This window comes from Pleurodeles waltl, chromosome 9 (assembly GCF_031143425.1).
Source record: "Pleurodeles waltl isolate 20211129_DDA chromosome 9, aPleWal1.hap1.20221129, whole genome shotgun sequence".
NCBI classification, from domain to species: Eukaryota; Metazoa; Chordata; class Amphibia; order Caudata; family Salamandridae; genus Pleurodeles; species Pleurodeles waltl.
The window spans coordinates 973,565,880-973,589,438 of NC_090448.1; the positions used below are offsets into that span (position 1 = coordinate 973,565,880).

Here is a 23,559-nt window from a genome sequence, read left to right on the forward strand (position 1 = left end):
GGTATTTTTAGTGGCGGGGTGGGGGTCAAGCTAATTTTAGTTTTTAGGGGTGGGATGGTCGGGGTAGTTTCAGGTTTTAGGGGAGTGTGTCGTATAGTTTTAGGGGCGGGGCTTTGGGGTCAGGGTAATTTTAGTTTTTTGGGGTGGGGGTTGGGGTAGTTTAAGAGATAGGGACGGGGGGTTAGGGTAGTTTAAGTTTTAAGGGTGGGGTGGGGGATCGGGTAGTATATGTTTTAGGGGCAGTGGTGGGGGATCAGGGTGTCGCATGCTGGAACCATGCATGCCTTTCCACGCATGCCTTCACCAAGCATGCCTTTACAACAAAAAATTGTTACAGCATTCGTGGTAAAGGCATTAGTGGTAACAATACAGTTGTTCCGACCGTGTTGTTCAGGCATGGGTGGTTCCAGCGTGCGTTGTTCTGACATATATTCATGTCAGCGATGTGTCGGTTCCGAGGATGAAGCGCTGGTCCCAAATTAAAAGCACTGGTTCTACTCCTGTAGCAGAGGATGCATTGATTCCAAGAAGTATGCACTGGTTCCGAAGGCAAAGAGCTGAATGCACTCCATGCGGTGATCAGGATGCGCTCATTCCGATCCACGTAAAGGCGAAGATGCACCGGTTCCGATCCCCACAACGCCGAAGACATGCTGAGGATGAGGATGAATGGGTTGACCTAAGAAGAACCTTAGGCCTCACTTATAAGGGCCCAGGACAAAAAATGTCTTTGGGGGGTTTTCACTACCAGGACATTCAAAACTTTACAATACATGTCCTGCAGTTTAAGGACATTTCACCCTGCCCTCTGGGTAGTCCAGGGCCTCCCTTAGGTGTGACTTATAGGTATAAAAGGGAAGGTTTGGGCTTGGCAAAAGGGTTATTTTGCCAGGTTGACATCGCAGTGTAAACCTACACTCACAGAGACTTGGTTAGAGGGCTAATTAAGTGGGTTGCACAATGTGTTCTGCAGGCCTACAAGTAGCATTCAATGTACAGGCCCTGTACGCATGTATTACACTTTACTAGCGACACATAAGTAAATTAAATATGCCAGTTGGGGTTAAACCAATGTTACCATGTTTTAGGGGAGAGAGAGCACAAGCACTTAAGCAGTGGTTGGCAGTGGTAAAGTACATAGAGTCCTAAAGCAAGCAAAAACAAGATCGGAAAAGTGGAGGAGGTAGGCAACATGTTGGAGGAAGCCCACCCTAAGGCTGTCAGGTCTAACCATCATAAAACGTCGCAAGGCATTGCAGATACCCTAAGAAATTGTGGCTGTGAAATGTACAGCACACAGGAGCAAATAATGAGCCTGAAAAATTAGACTAATTTCATTTTCTTGTTGTCTGTTGTTGATACTTGGGAGGAAATCAAGAGACTGCTGGAAGAGGTGCTAGAGGTTGAACTACAGGGCTGGGTCAGAGGAGGTTATGTGAAAAACAAGAATGAGATTTGGGTTTAGTTGATGGAAGGCCTGCAACAGCAGACAGTCTGTTGTCCCCGATGGGCAGACTCTTTCAAGGTTCCACACACATAATAAGGGATTCGATGTTGAGGTTGTTTAAACATAAGTGGTTTAACCCCTGATTTAGGATAATGATTGAGAATCTATGTCACAGATGTGGTGTCTGCCAGCAGATAAATGTAGGGGGGAAGAGGACCGTTTACACCATGATTCTGTAAGGAGATCAGGAGGCCCCTTAAACAGAATACAGTAGACTTTTATGGTAATGCCACTATGCAGCAACCTGAGATATGTCCTGGTTATAATGTGCATTTTCTCCCGTTGGGTCAAAGCATACCTGACTAGAAGGAACATCAGTCTCACTGTAGTTGTGCAAACTGATACCTAGGTTTGGGTTCCTTGTTTCTCTGGAGTCAGACTGAGGTATTTCTTTTAATAATGAAGTCCTTTCAATGCTGGGTGTGGCACTGCGGGCAGAACAATGACTGCACTGTGGTTACCGACCCTGGGCTTCTGATATTTACCTCTTTGTGGCTGGATGCTTTGCCTCTGTGTTGATGAGTCTCTGACTTATGCCTGATCAGCGAACAGGACTGCACCCCTCCCATGAGATCCTCATACCGAGGGCTATGAGACTACCTGCTGTGCCTGCAAATGCACTTGTGAATGTCACAGATGATATGATTGTTGCCTCCTGCAAAGGACTGGCTGATGTGGGGTGTTCTGTTTCTTACCAGGTTGTAGCTACCACTGTCCTCCTGCATCAGGGACAGTGCTACGATCTCAGTCCGGGGCACTGGGTTCTTATCAAACAGCACGACCAGAAGTCATGCCTTGAACCTCATTGGAAAGGTCCCTACAAGGATGGGAGGGGAGGATGGTTTGAAGAATGTGTGGAAAAAGGAGATGAGTAGAAGGTGAAGGGATTATATCCTAAATTGAAATTCGATTTGTAACATAAAGGGAACTTGTTCATTTATAAGAGGGTAAATGCAGACCGAATAGGTTTAGAGGACTCAACGCACTGACATAAAATTGAAATATTAGGTAGCCCTGCTTAAATTCTTATAGGAGAAGATAAAGGGCCTGATTTACAAAAGTAAACTTAAACGTTTGTGTAAGTTTACACATTTTTAAATAGTCACAAAACTGCATTTTAATAATAAATTAATTACTGCAGAAACTCCTCAGTCGGGGCGGAGACCTTCGCACATAAAAAGATAGGCCTGTTCTATCCCAAGGGATTCCTTGAGTTTATTTTGTGTATGGACAGAATGCTTATTTTAAGTTGCCGGCAATTTGGGCAGGTACTTGTTATCTTGTCTTAGTGTTCCCAAAAATATATCATGTAGATAATTTAGGTACACATGAAAAGATATCTTCTATTAGACCAAAATGTAGCGGAAGTAATGCTTTGCAAATAGTAGGAGACATTTTTGGAGTTATCATTCCTACAGTGGGTGTTGTCCTAAACGATTTAAAGATTGGAAAGTTTTCCATAGAAGGGGCAAACTTACCATTAATACAGCTGTTATATTGCAAGCTGCAGATGCAGCGACGTAACTATTAGGTCTATGGTTTTGAAAAATCAACTTGCATTAGACATGTTGCTTCCAAATGAGGGCAAAGTCTGTAAGGTGCTGAAAGATCAACAGTGTTACACCTTCGTACCTGATGGGAGCAAGGAGATAAGAGGGTTTGTGAAGAATATCATAGGATTAAAGTCTGAATGGGAGGAATTGGGAGCAACTGGTGTTTTTGAAGCGGTTAGAAAGGCATTTGCTGCAAGAGGTGGTTGGCTTGGCAATATTGGCAGTAGAATTCCAGGTGCTATATTGAGGCCTATTCTGATTATTGTCATTTGTTTGATTCACTTATTTGCTTTGTTCAAAGGATTTAGGTACATGAGATCAAAGAAACTGGTGGTTGAAGGAAAGTGTGCTAAACTAAAGAGGGATGAAATGGCGTTAGACCAGAGACAGTGTCAGGCTTGTGATGAGATGAAGGATTTAGAGAACTAGAAGTTGAAGACAACAAGACTTTGAGATTGTTGCAGAAGGTTTAATTGTTTGCTTGATCTCTATCCTAGCCATCAGAGGCGGACTAGAGCAGGGTAATTTAGTGCTCTACCCCTATGCAATTTATATATATAAGCCACTAGGTGCAGTTCAACTACAGGTGTACATAATCAGTGCATGGATTCCAGGAGGTTTCCAAGTACTCCATTGGGTTAGTCACAGTTTTTTAGTAAGCACCTAGGGGCATATTTATGTCTAGGTTGCACTGAATTAGCATTAATTTTTTATGCTAATTCAGCGCAAATTTAACTCCATATTTATACTTTGGCGCTAGACACATCTAGGGTCAAAGTTAAGGAGTTAAAGTCATTTTTTGGACGTGGAACCCTACCTTCCATTAGTGAGATGCAGACTAGACGTTCCCAGCCAAAAAATGACGATATGGCCTTAGCACCATATTTATCCCCCCATGCTAAAATCAAGCACGGGGGATGGGGGCCTTAAATAATGGCTCTAAGCTTGCTTAGTAATATTATTTAATGCCTGGGTATGGGCAGGCGTTATGGAGGTTACCGGACCTGTGGGCTTGTTTCCATGGTCAGAGACCATGGAAAGAGCCCACATGTGCCCTTCCCTGGCCCCAGTGATATCCCCACCCACCCCCACCCACACAAGAGGGACACCGCAGGATGGGGGACCCATCCAGGTAGGTCCCGGTAAGTATATTTTACTTTTATAATTTTTCCCTCTTGGGGCCCCCTGCATGGCACTGGGTTCATTGACTATGCCCAGGGGACAAATGTCACCACCCCTTATGGGCATGACCATTGGGGTGGTGGGCATGACTCCTGTATTTACTAAGACAGAAGCCACGTCCATGGGGGTTGTGTGCCAGGAAATGGAGTTACTCTGCTTAGAGGCATTTTTTTTGCCTCTAAACAGTGTAGCGCCATAATTTGGCGCACAACCTCCGGTTCCCCCTACGCCTCCCCCACCCAGGCATTACCTAGAGCCATTCCACAAATATGACGAACGTCCAGCATCCAGGAATGTTGCTAGCCGGCGCTATACTTTTAAACACAAAACTGCGCTTATGCAGTTTTGCATGTAAAAGTATAAATCAGGGCCCTAGTGGCTTATCATGACAGGAGATTTCTGAACTATTATTGTAGGTGGGAGACACATCACACAATATAAAATAGGATCTCTTTCAATTAACAATATTCAATTGAAGATTTATATGCTTTACATATGGACGAATATCTACTGATCAGGCCTCGAGAAAGCATTGATGACAAAACACGTGTCGGCTGTAAATCATATACTGGAATCATCGTTTTTGTGAAGAATAAACCATAAATAATCACCAATACGTGTTGGAGACTTTATGTACTCATTATGTAAAGTACAAGATTCTTTGGACTACTGCAGTGTGCCTTGGTAACCTTTGAGAGCATTTAAATAAGGTCAGAATTAACATTTGCTCACCCCCAGTATATTAAATGGATTTAAAAGTATTGGAAACCCATAGTGCACAGAAACGCTATTTCATAATTCCGCTGTGTTTCCCCCCTCCCGTGCCTGCAAGGGACATCACGCTTAAGGGACTATCTTAGTTTGTTGTTTCAGCAAATTAGTTCAGAATCTCCCTCCACACCTCATCAATAGGATACTTGTGTAGTCCACGTTGTTCCTTGCATCTCAGGGTGCCCTCATCGGCTGCTGCCCATTTCTTAACCTCCTCCTTCCATCTACTGTGAGGAGGCCCCTCGGAGATTTCCCCAAGCATTGCTACAATCTGCCTGGCAAGTACCAAAGCCATGACTTAGAATCTGGAGGCCACTCGTTTAAGTTTCAGGTGAGCATACGGACCAGGTAAGCAAATCTCTGCTTTATTCTGGTTGGTTTTATTTAATGCTGCTTCTAATTCAGCAGTGACTGCTTGTCTGAAGCAGCTAATCACCGTGCAGCTCCAAGTCCTGTGCATAATGTCAGCTTTCAGTAAAATACATCTGGGATGCTGTTGTATCCTGGTGTTATTATCCTTCGAAGGTGGAGAATGCTGTATTCCGTAGTCATGGGAATTCCCTCGCTCTACAACTGAAGTGGCAGTTGCTGCTAGCTGTTGTATGGGGATGCCACGACGCAGAGCGTTGCGATCAAATAAAATGAATTTATAATATTGGCCATGTGGAAATCCTTACATCACAACAGATGCTAATTGTCTTCCATCGCTGCAATTACGTTCAGTCTGTGCTCTGTGAGCTATGTTGCATGGAAGGCGCTAAATTGCATGTATTTAAAACTAGCATTTCTAGAAACCCTGGGTTGGTGTTCAAGGGCCGACACCCATTCCATATCCCTTAGATCTCTGTCTATTTCTTTCTCCCAGTAGGTATCCAGGGTTGATAAATTGCCTTTGGTTATGGATATTATAAACTTGTATATCAATAATACAAGCTTGCAACCATCTCTGAAGGTGTAGAAGACCTGTCAAGCCTCAGGTGATTGAGACTCACTATGGCAGTTTTCCCACATGACTCCATTGCCCCATACACCAGGAATTAGGATTCATGCAGTCTATCCTCAGTTATCATGGAAACCAAGTCTAGAAATTGCAAATTCTCATAACAGTCCCCTATGGTGCAAACCCCAGCTGCTGGTTATTTCTCCATCTGTTTGGCCATAAGGAACCCTCCTCGTTCAATGGGCAGGCCAATTAGTGGGAGGTATGGGGCATATATCGGGTGATGTGCTGTTTTCTTAGCTACTCTCTTTTAACTGCGTATAGCTATTTTGAGAAGTTTGGAATGTGCGGTCATCCATAACTAAGTGCCCAGTAAGAGTTTGTTTTGGGCTCCTTCTTGGAGCGTCTGTGCCACAGCTTCTAGCTCAACTCGATCCTTCCCTACCAGCCATCAGGCTATCCAGTGTAGGTGGGCTCTAGATACAGCTTGTGGTCTGGGGCTCCCAGGTCAATATCCCTTAGTGATCACTGCAGAGTGTTCAGTGATACTGTGTGCCTCCCACCATCCCAGGTCAGTTCCCTGAGTGTCACATTCATAGATATGAACCATGATTGGGTAAGACAGAGAGAAATAAAAACTGGCGAAGTAGCTTATGTGGGAGCATTACCATCTTGAACAGCACTATCCCTAGCCATTATGGGAAGTTTAAGGTAGCACCAGAATTGTTTGCCCATCCCGGGTTGCGTGCCTAGTATCCCTGTCCTCATGGTAACTATTCATGCCCAAGTACCTAAATGGCTAGAGTCCCCATTGGATTTGTGTGGCTGATCACTACTGCATGCTGCATATCAGAGGACATTGGGAATGCACATGTATTTGTCCAGTTAGTACAGAGGCCAGAACCCCTACCCAGCTCTGCTAGTAGCTGCACACTTCCCTTGGCATTACAGATATACGAAAGGATGTCATCTGCATAGAGTGAGCTGTTATGCTCTCTGTCCTATAAGGGGATACACATGCCCTTTCCCTCTGTCCTTACTATACTAAAAAATGGCTTTACCGTCAACGAAAATAGTATGGGTGATGCGGAGCAGTCCTGTCTTGTCCATCAGGAAACAGAAAAGGCACCCGATATACACTGACCTGTCCAGACTTTCGTATGAGTATCCATATATAGTAATGTGACTCATTTGTGCCATATGTTTTCAAGGCCCATGCACCACATAACTGCGCAAATATCCCAGTGAACAGTATCAAATGTCTTCTGTAAATCAATGGAACGTTTAGCACCTTCAAAGTCTAATACTGTAGGTGTTTCTTCACGGATTCCAAAAAGTCCCCTAATGTTTAGGGATGTGCAACGCTTGGGGATGAAACCATTCTGGTGACTAAAGATTAAATTGTGAAAGTAGAAGCATAGATAACCCACCAACAGCTGGCTGGGGATTTTGTAATCTGCATTTACCATTGAAAGGGGCCAATACAAAGAAATGTCAAGAGCCTCCCTACCACGTTTAGGTGTTAAAACTATCAATTCTTCTCTAGTAGTGGTAGGTAGGGGGCTTTTCTGTAGTGCCTCAGCATATAATTCCACTGAATGTGGTACAAGCAGGAGCGGGTATGTATGGTAAAACGTGGCAGATAACCGATCTGTGCCTGGTATTTTAGCCATTGCTAGGTCCTGAAGAGCTGCCCGCATCTCTTTAGTGATTTCGTGACGCTACTGCTTAACTCAGGCAGTGGCCGCGCAGCACTACTTAAATGGCCTCACACTTGTGACTGATGAACTCTGTGGTACGTTGAATAACATGAAAGTATTCTCTATACTTCCTTCTAATGCTTCTCTAACAAAGGTTCCTACAGCAGGGTTGATTGACAGTCTCAAAGTTGAAATTGTGGGTCAGCTTCTGCCTCATCCCAATAATATCAACAGGAGATTGTGAACTGAAATTGTGCGGCAAAGAAGTTCTGCATTCATAACTTTCTCATTAAGTGTAAAGGCGCACAGCATTTTTTCCAATCTGGTGTGCAGATCATATACAGGAAAGTAGAAGGAGTTTTCTCTACCTCTGTCATTTCTGAGCCTGCGAGTGTCTCCCAGGTCCTAGTTATCAACTGTTGACGTGAATTCTTGTGACAATTCGTATTACTGGTGAGTCTGCTAGTGACACTGTGGCTCGAGCTAGGTCCACATCTGCCACTAAGTTATAGTCCCCTCCGGGGGTCCAAGGTGTCTGGTCCCCTTATGTGAAATAAGAGCTAGTAAGTTTCAAAATTGCATTTGTCCCATGAAGCCCAAACACCACTTGGATCACATCCAGCCTCCCCTGAAAAAACACATATCTACAATTACTATAAATTTGTGAGGCACTGACTGCAAACAGGACTCCGGACCTTACCCAATAAGGGAGCCCCTGGCTTAGAGAAAATGACTTATAGCACATACCCACCCCCTCCACCGCCTCTTCAGCTTGTTCACTTCCTGACTCCCCAAATGTGTCTCTTAAATGACTCCTATGCCTACTTTCCTCGCTCTTAAAATATGCTAAAACCTTGTATCTTTTAGTTAGTGTCCGCATTCCTTGCACATTCCAAGTGAGGAAGTAATATTTAGTTATGTGTTGCGCCATAGTGCATGCGTTGCGCTATTAAGCAGTGCACTCTGGGATCATCGACAAAAGAAATTATAAAACTCTGGTCACTGAGGGGAATGGGCAGAGTAAGTGTTTGAGGGGACGCTTACTGAATGGGTAGGATAGGATTGCATGAGAGGTTACTTAGAGGGATATATAAGCAGAAAAGGTTTGGAGGGTGCTGCCCACTGAGGGGATGCAATCTGTAAGAGGCTCTTCGTTGAGTAGCATAGGCTAATTAGAATGAGTTCCGTTTAATTATTAGCAGCATACATATTACAAATGAATATAGAAAAGGCTAACAGTACAGAGTCGGACGGGCAGTTCGGGTTAACATTAGACCAACAGAGAAAGGTTGCAGTGCCCTTGTGTGATAACTAGCAGGGACAGTCATAGCTAAACCTCATATGATACATATATTGGAGGCCAGAATGTGGCAGCTATCCGTCTTTGCCCTAACACCTGTACTGACAAGCATTAGCAAAGCCAGTAGTACTTGCTTTTGTGACCTATTGGCTTTGCCAATGGTTTTTATCGATGCTGCAAAGCATCCACGATGCTGTTCAGCATGGTTAAAGTAAAAAAAGCTTGTTTGTGCACAGACCACTTCTACACATGCATACAAAATAAAGCAGCTGCTCTTTTATCCCTTTTGTTTACTAATCAGAGTTGGATTTTGTAACTAAAAAGAAAAGTAAATGTGCTAAAGCATTTTTTTAAATCAGCCAGGCGGGAAAGCAGAAGCAAAACGGAAGAGGATCGGGGAACAGAGAAGCAACACACAGCAAGGTGGAAGCCAACTGAGAAGCAACACGGAGCTGCAGGCTAAGCAATATGGTAGGGGATAAGAAAACAACAGGGAGGAAGGACTGGAGGGGATGCAAAACCAATGGGGGGGGGGGTAGGAACAAAAGCAACACAGGCAGTGGAGGGAAGCAACACTGAGGTCTCAGCTGAAAGAATCAGTGGGGAGAAGCACACGGGAAAGCAAGAGAAAGGAGGGTTGGGAGAAGCACAGAGTGGCGGGGAGAGATGTGCATGAGAAAGACGGTTAAAAGTACATGTGCTCTAATTGAGTGCTCCACACAAAAAAGAAGTGCTGATAAATCATGTGATGGACGCAGTGCTGCAAGCCAATCAAAGAGATTGTGAAATAGCAATGCTCCACAGGCAACAGATGGGCTTCAAGCCATTCTATGTTCTTGATTAGAAACAATGGCCATATTTATACTTTTTTTGTGCCGCTTTTGCGTCAAAGAATGACGCAAATGCGGCGCAAAGAAAGTATAAATATGGGCCAATGTGCCTCACAACAGACAGCACGTGCTTCTAGTTTTCTCAATCTAAACAAGCATTTGAGATGCAATAGTTCTTGCATTTGTTTGAGTTAGAGCTATTGGCATTGTAAATTCATAGCGGGACTTTTCTTTCCACATAAATTGGTCAACCCTGCCTCATAGTTTCATCTTTTCCTACCATATAATTCCAGTGATCCTGCATATAACTAAAACACTTCCATTTATCTTTGTCCTCTATCTGCAGCAAAAAATGAAAATGTTGCAGTTTAGCATCCTAATTTAAATCTCCCACGCTAATTCCAATAGAATACCACTTTCACCACCCCACCATCAGAGTTGCTGGCTGGTTAAAACAATTGCCCCAAAAAAAGATACAAGACAGCCACAGAGGTGAAATAAACTAGAAGGATCACCCAAACATATCAATTGTGTTGAAACAGTCATAGTGTAATAAGGATATTAAGTTGGCCTGAATCGTAATAAGGAGAGGCTACTAAACCATATACACTTATCACATAAACCTTTATCAGAAATAAACTTTTGGCATTAGACTGCAATGCTCAAAACAGCCCCTAGAAGACACCATACCAAAAATATCATTTGTAAGAAACATGGTCATGTAACTATATTGTTAGCCCCTAGCGCCACAACCCCATGAAATAACACAGGAAAGCTGTGCAATATAACCATATACTTAGGCCCTAGAGTGTGTTCTTTTAGGGCTAGCAGGCCTACTGCAATGATATTACAAACAAGGCCTTTAAAACCAAAATTCTCCCAGCTATAAAACAAAAGTTCTAGCCATGGGAAAGCTTAAAAGACATCGAATTATGGGAGGGATTAATTTTTTTGGATTCCCGACTAACCTAATGTGGGGACCCAAAGATTATGTAGACAGAAGGAGCATTTGGAAGGTGGGCCCATTGTCCTACGACCACTACAGTCTGAGTTATGAGCAAAAATGTTTTGTAAAAATAATGCGCTGCAAGGCATTATGGGGTGAGTTTTTGTGCAGCAAATATTATAGTATTGTGACTGCAATGCTCAGAACAGTCCCTGGAGGACAAACAATAAGAATAGCATTTGGAAGAACCATGTTCATTTATCATAGAGTCAGCCCTTAGAGAACACAACCCCATGAAAAATAACGGGAGAAAGTAATGCAGTGTAACCATATATTTAGCCCCTAGATGGATTAGTGCATTACATGTTTTCAAGGCTAGCAGGCCTATTGAAATTATATTGAAAACAAGGACCATGAAACATAACTTCCGCCAGCTCTAAAACAAAAGTTGCAACCATAAGAGAGTTTAAAATGATAATGAATGGTGGTAGTGGTTATTATTTTGGAGTCCGCCCTATCATCATGTGGGGACCCAAAGAACATGTATACAGAATGAGCACATTGTGGCCAATGTTTTCAGGATGGTCCCATTGTCCTAGGACCACCACAGGCTGAGTTATTACCAAAAATGTATTGTAAAAGTCATGCCCTGTAAAGCATTACAGGGCAAGATTCCATGCCACAAATATTTTAGTATGTTGATATGACTGTAATGCTTAGAACAGCCCCTTGAGGACATCACAATGAAAATAGCATTTGTAAAAAAACATGGTCATGTAGCTATATATTTAGCCCCTAGAGGGCATAACCATGCAAAAAGAAAATGACAGAAAGTAATGCACTGTACCCATATATTCAGCTCTTAGAGAGCATAGTGCATTACATGTTTTCAGGAGTAGCTGGCCTATAGCAATGATATTACAAACACGGCCCTTAAAACATTAACTACTCTCAGCTCTAAACCAAATTTCCAGCCATGAGAGCTTAAAAAAAGACACTGACTGGTATGAGGGGTTATTATTTGGGGGTCCCCCCTAACCTAGTGTGGGGACTAAGAGATGACCTAGACCGAAAGAGTGCATCGTGCTGAATGTTTTGGTGGTGGCCCCATTGTCCTAGGACCACCACAGGCTGAGTTTTGAGCAAAGAGGTTTTGTAAAAGTAATGCCCTACAAAGCATTATTGATCAAGTTTTCTCGAGTGCAGTGAATAATGTAGGATCTGTCGCTTTGGGGATTTTTTAGGGGAAAGACAAAACGAAAATTACTCTGATTAGGTAACTGTGAACCATGTGTCCAGCGCTCCAGTACCGACATCGAGTTCACGCTGTTGTGCCTGTTTGCGCTGTGAGTGCAGTGGCCACCATGCAGCACGAGGGGTGGAGACCAAAGAAATAGTTTGCCCACGCTGAAGTATATTGGCAATCATGGAATATTCCAGGTAACAGGGGCAGTCTGCAAGATGTGACAAAAAGAACCTCAAGGCGGGACAAATGTAAAGCATTCACCAATGAACATCAAGTGATTTTTGAAAGGGAAACCCACAAACGAGTGAAAGTGATAGGCGTAGCATGGGCATGGTTAAAAGTCCACAGTACTTACAACAGGTCGAGAGCATGCACACTCGACCTAAAAAGGATTGAATTATCTTTGTACACGGAAAAAAACAAAAATGCTAATCACAATACCCATTCCCTTTAACATGAGAACCCCTAGAATGCTCTGGTGGCAGTTGCCACCAGCGCTCACAAATTCATCTTGAATAACCTTCAAAGGTCACAATTACGGTATATTACATTCATACAGAGGCACGTGCGGGTGATTTCCTCTCTAGTGCCATTATAAAGCAGCTAAACAGTCTTAACAGCAAGTTGAGAGGTATTAAATTGATAGATTAATGCACTCAATGTCGCAGATTCTAGACGCCGAGCTTGCAAATCGAATCAGCCTAAGGAGAACAGAGTTATTCTTCTGGTATTTCTTAACCTATGTTATTGTTTAAAATAATTAAAAGGCATGTTATTCCACGCTCGTTCCATTTTCCTTCACTGCCATAGACATTGGAAAACTGTGTTTTTTTCCAGAAGACATAGTGGACTGACATTTCTGTTGTTGACAAGCAATATGGATATTGATTATCAGGTAGGACTCATATGGTGTGCAGCAGAAAGGGAGTTGATTTTAAAAACAACCCTTGGAGTTTTTGAATTTCTTGATACAAATGAACCACAAACATGAGTGAAACTAAAATAAAATGTTGAAATGGCTATGAACTCTCCTTTCAGGACAAGTGACTTAAGAAAATATTTACATCAGTCAGTATTAACTAAATCATGAAACATTAGAGGCTATGTGAGGACAAGTGACTTAAGAAAATAATTATATCAGCCAGTATTAATTAAATCATGAAACACCAGACAGGCTGCTGACACCCACTAAGAGAGGAATGGTTATAGTATTACAGTCAACAGCACATGTGCACAAAGTTTTGTTAGTATTTTCGTTTGGTTGGTTTTCATGGAAATGCATTCACTGCTATGTTGTGATGTTTTAAGACAGAAGTGGAAAACATGAATGAGAGAATCGTCCTATCAGAATAGGAGGAGTGGGCACGCAGCCTAAAAAATTTAAGTGGCCCAGAATAAACAAGGCAAACATTCTTTTAAGTATCTAAAAGCTAAAACAACTGGCTTTGTATGATATTTGCAAAGTATTGGCGCCCAATAGCAAGGAAAAATGATCTCAGCTGAGATGAAAGGTAAAACTGAAACCAAATGGGAGGAGGGAGGAAGGGCCATCACACACTGTAACAGGAGGAAGTGTGAAGTAGTGTGATGGCCAATAAAAATGTTCTCTTAGTGAAAGCTCTGGGGCTGGAACTTAGCACGCAAAGGAGAGACATTTAGCACAATGCACCAATAAAAGTGAAGCATTTAAGACAAGCACAGCAAAGAACGAATGGTAAGAGTGGGCATCGTTAAAGCCCATATACTCAATACAGCATGTCTCACAGAGAGAGCGCATGCGCTGGCTAGGCTGGACCTAAAAAGGAGCAGTGACTTGCGCGATCTGATGACTGGATGAAGTTTTTTGCAGTGAAGGGATCTTAGAAGATAAGTGCCTGGAAACCCTCACAGGTGATTTGAGCGCTATAAAAACACTGATAACATAACATAACACAACATTTTTGTGGGGAAACTTATATTTCCTAATACAGGGGATTTATCCCTGTCTGCTGTCAATGCACCTGTGTCATATAACATTTCCATGTCACCAATAGTTGTGGGGTTTGTTGAGGGTAAACTGTGGGCTGGGCTTGCTTGGCAAAACTTTCCCCAACTCACACCCGAGGTCAGAATGGCAATGACCACCTGTCCAATTAACCAAACATTATTTTGAAACCAATTTGTGCTCTCATGCCATCCACCAGATTTGCGACTAACAGGTGTAGTTGCCATAGCGTACTCTTCAACTGTCCCACTGCCCACTCAATGTTATTAAAAAAATGATAACATGCAAAAAAAAAGATAGCAATGCAGTGGGGTGCCAGTGATGAACGTGCTCCCTTGTATGGCTAACACATGCAATAACTGTTACCAAAACAAATCACATTTTTAATATAAATTCACAATAATTAATGTCAGTGATTTAGTTTTGTAAATTCTCAAGAGATACACTATCCAATGCAGGCTGCAGGGAAGAAAATGTATTTAGATGTTTGACTAATGTGTAGCAATTGATGTCACAAAATCAGCTGAAAGTGAACGGGGGAAAAACAGAAATGATGCCTCCTTTCTGGCCAATATTGATGATTAATCATGTTCTGACCTGAATGATATCCTAGGCCCATCCAGTGTGTCAAAATGTTTGGATGTTAAGTTTGACTTGACCCTTTCAACGGAAGATTCAATGAACTCAGAGGTGAAGATTTGTCTTTACCAGCTGAGGGTTTTGTAACACATAATCAGTATACTTACACATAAACAAAGAAAATTGGTTATGAACGCTCTCACAGGAGCCAGGTTAGATTATTGTAATGACTGGTGCCTGGACCTCACAGCCAAATCTATAAGTCATCGTCAGCTGGTGTAGCATGCACTAGCCAGGTTGATCTCTGATATGAAGAAATAGAAGTTCATATCACCAGTGTTTGCCAAATTCCCTCAGTTCCCTATGAACCAAGAGTAATGTTTAAAGTGCTGTGTTTGGTTCACAAATCTCTGCATGATCTACACCCAAATTAACTATCCAAGGGATTTTCCTTTTACAAACATGACTGCAGTTTGAGATCAGAGGGAGCATTCCTGCTCAGAGTACCAGAATTTTAAACCTTTATTCTGGGGGGGGGGGGGGGGAGCCTTTTCTGTTACAGTGGCCAGATTTTGAGAAAGCACGCCCCTGAAATTGAGACAAAAATCGTATTTGTTAAATTTTAGAAGATTACTGAAGACCTGACTATTTCCCAGTTCTTAGTTTTTGTTTCTTTTCTTACCTCTTCACCCTTATTTGTACAGCTGCCTGGCATATATCAGAGTTTAGTAGCAAGAAATACCTCTGGGTGATAGTTTTGCAATCAGCAAACGCAATACAATTCAATTCAATAATGCATTAAAACATACAGTGCAGTATGTGAGGAATTTACACTGGTTGTACTGCAAGTTTTGCAAAGGAAATGCCACCCTTTATATGTATATGTAGAATAGCTATTACTGGATTTTATTTGCAGCACAGAGATTAGCACCAAGCAATATAGCTGTGCTATGGGGGTATTTTAGTGTTTGATAGAGCAAAAGGCAGCCTCCCACTAAACACTCATCCTTGCGCCATAGTATAATGGTGTGTGCATGATATCAAGTGTAAATTTTTGTACTGGATTGATAACTTTCCAGGAAAAAATACTATGCTTAGGCACAGTTAAAAATGTATTTATTGTGTATGTGTGTTGTACATTACAACACAAATGCAAAGTTAGGAACGTTTTGGGAAAATAAATGTTTTCTCAGATGTTATGCCTGCTTTGAGGAGGCATAGATTTTTGCCGCAAAGCCCTAGTAACCTTTTCATTAGTTCTGCCTTTGTGTCAAAATCCATGGGAGTTTGCATAGAAATCACCCATGGATGCCTAATGCTATTTTGCATTATGTGAGGGCTACTTTCCAGTGTAAACAAGATTTGCTCTTGGAAGTAATTCCCAATGCAAGACTGTGCGCCAATTTGCATAATTATTTGTGACACTGCACCAGGCAAAGCTTTGATTAAGTTGGCTCTTGATTTATAAAAACTAATTCTAGGCCTGTTGTGCTCTGGTGACATGCAGTTATCTGGTAACCCTACATTATATCAGTTTTAGAAAAGCACAAAATTAAGTTGAAACCTGCAAGAATACCAAAGTGTGCACTTACTTGCAGGTTACATGCAGATAAATAACCCTCTAAGATATTTTACTAGATTGAAACTTGTGCCCTTCAAGCTACCCAGGGATCCCTGCAGAAACGCGCAGCCACAATAAACTCACTCATTGGCATATAGTCCTAGGAGTCCAAGGCCTGAGGTTGCCTGCAGCTGTCAGCAGCAGGACACATTAGCACTCAAAACGATGTTGTAAGCATTTAAATATTGATTACCAGGTTACAGGCAGATCTCTAGTGCATTGATCACCTGAACTATCTTGCCAGTAATATAGGGGGAAACAGAAAGGACAGGCCTTGTACCTTAATTCCCCTCATCTGTCTTGAAATGACCACTACAGATCCAATTGCTTTAGTATTGCGTTTTTTCTTATCAATTTCTTTGAGGCCAGAATTTGTAATACTACTACTAATAATAATAACAGGCGCAGCCCATCCTTTAGGGCGGAGGGGCCACGCCCCCTCACCTTTTGCCCCTCATGAAGAGTGTCTGTCAGGCTGAACAAAGGTCGGCCTGACAGACACTCTTCATGTTCAGGTCAGGCAGCCAGGAGTGAGACATGCACGATTTGGGCAGACTCCTGGCTGCCTGAGCTGAACTTTATTGGGCTGAGGAGGTCACAGCTCCTATGGGTGTGACCTCCTCTGCTTAGCAAAGATGACTCGAGGCCCTCCCCTGGGTGACGAGGAAAGCGTCACCCATTGACACTCACCCTGGGCGCTTCAGGTTTAAGCCCTGAAACGTCCAGGGCGAGTGTCAATCAGTGACACTTCGTCACAGAGTGGGGTGGGGTCAGCAGTCTCACTGACCCCATCCCACTCTGTGACAAGGCTGGGACTGCTGCCTTCCCTCATTGGCTGACCTCTGGTCAGCCAATGAGGGAAGGCAGCAGTCCCAACGCTCCTGGGACCTCGAGGCTGAAGGTAAGTGTGTGTGTGTGTGATGTTTTACAATGAATGTTTGGTGCGTGCGTGCATGTTTGAATGTTATGAGTGTTAATGGATGTGCATGCGTGTGTGAAAGAATGTGTGTGTGTGTGTTTCCCGCCCGCCCCCTCCCTCTTAAAGCTACCAGACGCCACTGAATAATAACCATAGTAAGCGTATTAATATGGACTGGCGAACTGTAGGTTGACTGCCATTGGGTCTGCTCACTATTGCCCTTCCAGACTATCTATTCCTAATCACCCCCCTCTCCCTATTGCGCCAATTTGTAGGTATGTTTTCTGAAATTATTTTCCCTACACTGTTGAGGAGTAAGGGATGAATGGAAGAGGGTGAGGGAGGGGGAGAGAGAGTAGTGAATGGAAAAAACAGGAAGCGCAGCGAGGCACAGGTAAAGCGGTAGACAGACAGATCAACAGTGGAGATATTCAAATGACGTGCGCGTGTGTCTGCTCGCGCCTGGGGATGGGGGATGCATGGGAGGACGTCGAGAAATCGAAAACGGCGCAATTTCTAGGCTGTTTCCCAGAAGCATGGCATACTGGAAGTCAGAGAGCAAACCTCATGCGGGCTGCACCGATGTTTTCAGCGCACATATACTGATGCACAGTAACAGCCAGCTCACACCTCTTCCGCCGCACTCCTCCCGCCTACTACGCTACCCTGGCCCTCCCGCGCACACCTCCCGCTGCACTAGTACTCTCGCTCCCCCTGCTACAGTCAAGTATTCTTTACCGACGCTCTCCGCCCTCCTGCTGCCGGGCACAGCTCGCTCACACCTCTTGATGCCGACTACAGCTCGCTCGCACCTGTTTACACACTAGTACACCCTAGTGCGGGGCACCGCTCGCTCACACCTCTTGATGCCGGGCACAGCTCGCTCACACCTGTTGACCAGGTACACCCTAGTGCGGGGCACCGCTCGCTCACACCTCTCATGCCGGGCACAGCTCGCTCACACCTGTTGACACACAGGTACATCCTAGTGCGGGGCACCGCTCGCTCACACCTCTCATGCCGGGCACAGCTCGCTCACACCTGTTGACCAGGTACACCCTAGTGCGGGGCACCGCTCGCTCACACCTCTTGATGCCGGGCACAGCTCGCTCACACCTGTTGACACACAGGTACATCCTAGTGCGGGGCACCGCTCGCTCACACCTCTCAGGCCGGGCACAGCTCGCTCACACCTGTTGACACACAGGTATGTCCTAGTGCGGGGCACCGCTCGCTCACACCTCTCATGCCGGGCACAGCTCGCTCACACCTGTTGACCAGGTACACCCTAGTGCGGGGCACCGCTCGCTCACACCTCTTGATGCCAGGCACAGCTCGCTCACACCTGTTGACCAGGTACACCCTAGTGCGGGGCACCGCTCGCTCACACCTCTCATGCCGGGCACAGCTCGCTCACACCTGTTGACCAGGTACACCCTAGTGCGGGGCACCGCTCGCTCACACCTCTCATGCCGGGCACAGCTCGCTCACACCTGTTGACACACAGGTACATCCTAGTGCGGGGCACCGCTCGCTCACACCTCTCAGGCCGGGCACAGCTCGCTCACACCTGTTGACACACAGGTATGTCCTAGTGCGGGGCACCGCTCGCTCACACCTCTTGATGCCAGGCACAGCTCGCTCACACCTGTTGACCAGGTACACCCTAGTGCGGGGCACCGCTCGCTCACACCTCTCATGCCGGGCACAGCTCGCTCACACCTGTTGATACACAGGTACATCCTAGTGCGGGGCACCGCTCGCTCACACCTCTCATGCCGGGCACAGCTCGCTCACACCTGTTGACACACAGGTACATCCTAGTGCGGGGCACCGCTCGCTCCCACCTCTCGATGCCGACTACAGCTCGCGCACACCTGTTTACACACAGGTATGTCCTAGTGCGGGGCACCGCTCGCTCACACCTCTTGATGCACTGGTTGCTCGCGCCTCTTGATGCACCGCGCTCACACGTCCCGCTAGTGGGCGCAGACAGCTCACATATCTGGATGCACATTGAACTGACGCCCTCCTGTACGGTCACAGTTCGTGCACTTTAATGCGCTGGCGCTCACACTGCCAGCTCATACGTCTTGATGCACAGACATTCACAAATCATGCTGCTGGGCACTGCTCGCCTCACACCGCTTGATGCGCAGCAGCTCAAACCACTTGATGCCGGACACGGGGCACTCACGCATCCTGCAAGTGGGCACAGCCACCTCACGCCTCTTGATGCCGAGCACAGCTCGCTGACACATCCCGCTAATGAACACACAGCTGCCTCAAACCTCTTGATGCCGGGCACTGCTCGCTGCTCTCACCTCCCGATGCCGGACACAGGTAATTCACACTTCCTGAAGAACTCATCGCTCACGCCTATGGCGCACAGCTCGAACACATCCCGCTAGTTAGCCCAGGCAGCTCCCACCTCTCGCATATGGCTCGAAGCACTGACGCCCATATGTCCCATGTCCTGCTAGAACGCATCGCTCACACCTCTTGGAGAACAGGCGCTCACGCATTGCTGCTGGACAGGCACTGACACGCCCTCTTACCTGGTCACAGCTTGCTCATCCTCTTAGATGCCAGGCGCCCAGACTTCCCCCCAGCACTGCCAGCGTGCGCTTGGTTCTTGATGAACTAACAAACCTTCGTCGTGCCCGGCGCTGCCTGCTCATGCTGATGGAACAGGTTGGGTTTAAATGGACAACGTCTCCCGGAGTGGCGGGAAATGAAAGACCGGAGGTTGCTACCACCCGAAGAGCCTGCTCCATGCTGTCTGGATAAAGTAGCTGTCATCACTAGGACTCCATTATTCAGAAGCATGTTCGTATTGAAGGAGGACCACAAGATAAGTCCACACGACTTCGACAATAATGTCATGCGAAGGTAGAAATCTTTGGTGCATGCATTTTGCATCAAAATAGCCAAGGGATTGCGTTTGAAGAAGATAAGGATGGAATTTGGTGGAAGGTGGGCTTAGCGCACATCTCTGACCTGTAGGTGACTTTCACACAACAAGGTGAGAAGAGCAAAATGAATGATTGCTGCAACCTGGGGGGCTTCACAAGTACCCCCAACACCTCTGAAACTGTGACCTCCCCATCAGAAGAGCTGCGGTTTGAGCATAACACGCTAATGCTCTCGCCAGTCTTGGCGAACTGCCTCATTGGTGCCTCCTCCATCATCTTCCTGCTGATGATGTCCCTCAGCCTGGCGGTCTTCATCGCCAGCATGAAATCAGAAGACTTCTCTTGGAAGCCGCGCATTCTGATCCTCAGGAACCAACTTCTCTGTGACTTGCTCCTTGTCCTGACTACCATTCCGCCAACGCTCTACAACCTGATGAACAAAGAGGTGGTGAGGTACGGAGCCAAGTGTTACGTGCTCATCTTCACCATGTGCGCTGCCGTCATCTGTTCCTTCATGAACCTGGCCTTCATGGCCTTTGAGCGCTACTTCTACATCTGCCACTCCATTCACTACATCTCCAAGTTCACCATCAGCCGGACTAAGGTAGGCCTCTGTGCCATGTGGCTGCTTGCCCTCACAATGGCATCGATGTACATAGGCCTTCTCACCAGGGGACAGTCCACCAGCGATGAGGTTGGGGGATTTTTCTGCGAAGCTGATCGCCTGGAAAGGAATTTGGGCTTTCCCCAGGAGGCCATCTTGTGTCGAAAGTACTCTATGATTTTGTGGTTCTTCTCCTGCTTGCTGGTCTTTGTGTACTCGTATTATCGGATGTACAAACTGGCCAAGGACACAGTACAACCCTTTCAGCAAAGCAACCACCAAGCTCAGAAGACTGTCTTCTTCTATGGTCTGATGTACACTCTGCAAGTCATACCTCTGGCTTTCAAACTCTCCTTAGATGCTTTCCTGACCAGTGGCTTGATAAGCAGGGAGGTGTTTGCGCTTGCGGACATGGTGAACCAGACTGTAGTCATGATGATACCGCCCTGCCTTCACCCTGTCATATATGGATTGAGAAATAGTGAGGTCAGGCTAGGGATACAGTCGCTATTCAAGAGGTCTCCAAACAATAGAATTGGAGGACAGCCACCCATGATAAGATCCTGCTTCGAGAATAGTAAAGAGAGGAGGCAAAGCAGAGAAGACGGCTAAAGTGGTGTACGCCACAATAATGGTACTCTTGGGCTATGTGTCTGCCACCTCTGCACATTGCTCAAAGAGTGTGTGCTTCTGGTTGTGAGTATTGGTGCCACTCTCACTCTACCTGGATTAGACCTCATACTGTATGCATATGTAAGGAGTGTGTGTGTGTCATTTACACTGTGAGTATAAATGTGATGATGTGTCCAAAGGATTAAGAAGTGTAACTTTATGAGTGAATCATTGTGCAAATCTATGGATGGGTGTGTGTTTGATACCGGCGTGGGCACTACATGTGTTTTGTACATGTACACACATAAACGCTGACAACCTAACAAAAGACTGCATGAATATAAGGGCAAACAACGGAGGACAAACGTGGAGGTGGTTATTCGGTCGACCCACACTGACAGGGCATAATGTGATTAACATTAAAGTCCTCCAAGCTGTTGTCCACGTTGAACAGATTTTTGCACACTTGTGTGCCTGGCCCCATCGCAAGATGCCCTGAAATTCCGATGGTGTCGGTCCCATCAGAGATTATGACATTCACAGTCACAGTATGAGTATGTGGTGTTATACCTAGAGATTCTGCCTTCTCAAGCAGGTGGAACCTCCAGGTGAAATACCAGGTGAAAATAGCAGTGCGTTAAATGGAAATATAAAAGTGTAGGTACTCAGTAGCCCAGAGGACCTGTTGGCTACTGAGAAGTGCAGGTACTCATCTACTAAAGTATAGCACCCATGCTAAGAAGTGCAGATACTCTACCTTTCAATTTGAAGAAGTGCTGGTACTGAGTACCTGTGAGTATTTTCTCATTTAAAGCACTTGACATGAGGAATTACTAGGGGAATGGAGACCGGAATCTCCAATCCAGGATGATTCCTTTCTCAGGGGGCACTAAGGATCACACTTGTAACCAGCAAGTCTTCTTCTTCTCACTAGCCCCATTGGCAATACAATGACAGCATTGTTTCATCCCAAGACCGCAAGCTTAAAAATCAGTAAGAAAATGGCTCAAAACGTAAATCAATAGCAGCGGAAGCCTACAATTCCACATATTATTTATCTTAATCACTTAAATGGGAGTAATGTCCCTCAATCCACCCCCCAGATTCATCAGTACCCGAATTATCTTTTACTCTGGAGGAGTTATAATACCTGGTCGTAAATGCTTAAACACTTTAAATATTTCAAAACCATGGAAAAGTATGTGGATGCAGATAAACTTTTTTTTTTATCGTCGAAAGATTTTACTTTTACATCTATGTTGATTTTTTGCATATTTTAAAAATCAAAGTATTAAAATGATCAATGGGGTGTTGGATAGTGAAGCAAATACAGAGTGAATGAGAATAAAATGTATACGTTGGACAAAGCATATACCGCTGATCGATATTATTTTGTATTTTTTTAAGCTATACAAATAAGTAACTAAAAATATTGAGGAACATACAGGTGAAACAGGGTCAAGACAGCAGCAAGAAAAAATTGTCACTGCCCAACTGATCTCTCCAATGACAATTCCTTTTAGTGGGCCTTTATAAACAGATTGGCCTGACGGAAGTGGTTTAGGTGTTTGAAACTAAAGTGCCTGGGTTGTAAGGTAGTGACGTAACATAGGCCGACGTAGCCCTCGCAGTGAGTGGGGAGGGGGCGGACGAGCTCCAGAGGGGTCTGACCTGAGAGCTCCGGACTGAGAATCCAGAGTGGTGGGGGTGGGGTTGGGGGGCTGGCTCCATGCATCCTGTAGGGAGGCCCCCTCAAGTTTCGTTACGCCACTGTTGTAAGACTGTTCAGCGTTTTAATACAATACAATGGGACTGGCGACCCTACAGAAAAAATCTCTTTAGCACACCTTTTTGTCACCCACCAGAGTATAAGAGATCAGTCAAACACCCGCTACTCATACGAGCCCCTCCTCCCCACCCTCAATACTAATAGCATGGTAATTTCAATTTAATCTCAAATAATCCCAGTTTCGCTGACAATGAGGTGCAGGGCAGGTCTGGGAATGGAAAACACACACATAACACCTTCATTCATTTATTATGCAGTTAATTACAACCACTACAACATTACATTTAGAAAGGGGGAAATAGAAAAGAAAGAATATTAAAAGTCCTGGTGACAACTATTGATCCTTTTTGCGCCTCAATATGGTTAAACAATTACAATTGTAAACCGTTGGGATCCCCCGGGGCAGTGAGCAAGTGGAAGGTACACCCCATCCTCAGGTTAGCAGAAGTGGAGGGTACACCCCATCCTCAGGTTAGCAGAAGTGGAAGGTACACCCCATCCTCAGGTTAGCAGAAGTGGAGGGTACACCACATCCTCAGGTTAACAGAAGCAGAGGGTACA

General features: G+C 44.9%; 1 protein-coding gene across 1 annotated transcript; it reads left to right on the top strand.

Moving 5' to 3' along the window:
* The first annotated feature begins 20,117 nt into the window (after positions 1-20,117).
* LOC138259770 (olfactory receptor 1571-like) lies at positions 20,118-21,209 on the top strand. Its single transcript, XM_069207651.1, has one exon. It carries the CDS (start codon positions 20,118-20,120, stop codon positions 21,207-21,209), a length of 1,092 nt encoding a protein of 363 aa, XP_069063752.1.
* Positions 21,210-23,559: the final 2,350 nt, after the last annotated feature.

What these genes read in the sequence shown, in the direction of transcription:
- LOC138259770 (XM_069207651.1), top strand. Translation starts at nt 20,118, where the DNA reads ATGAATGATTGCTGCAACCTGGGGGGCTTCACAAGTACCCCCAACACC.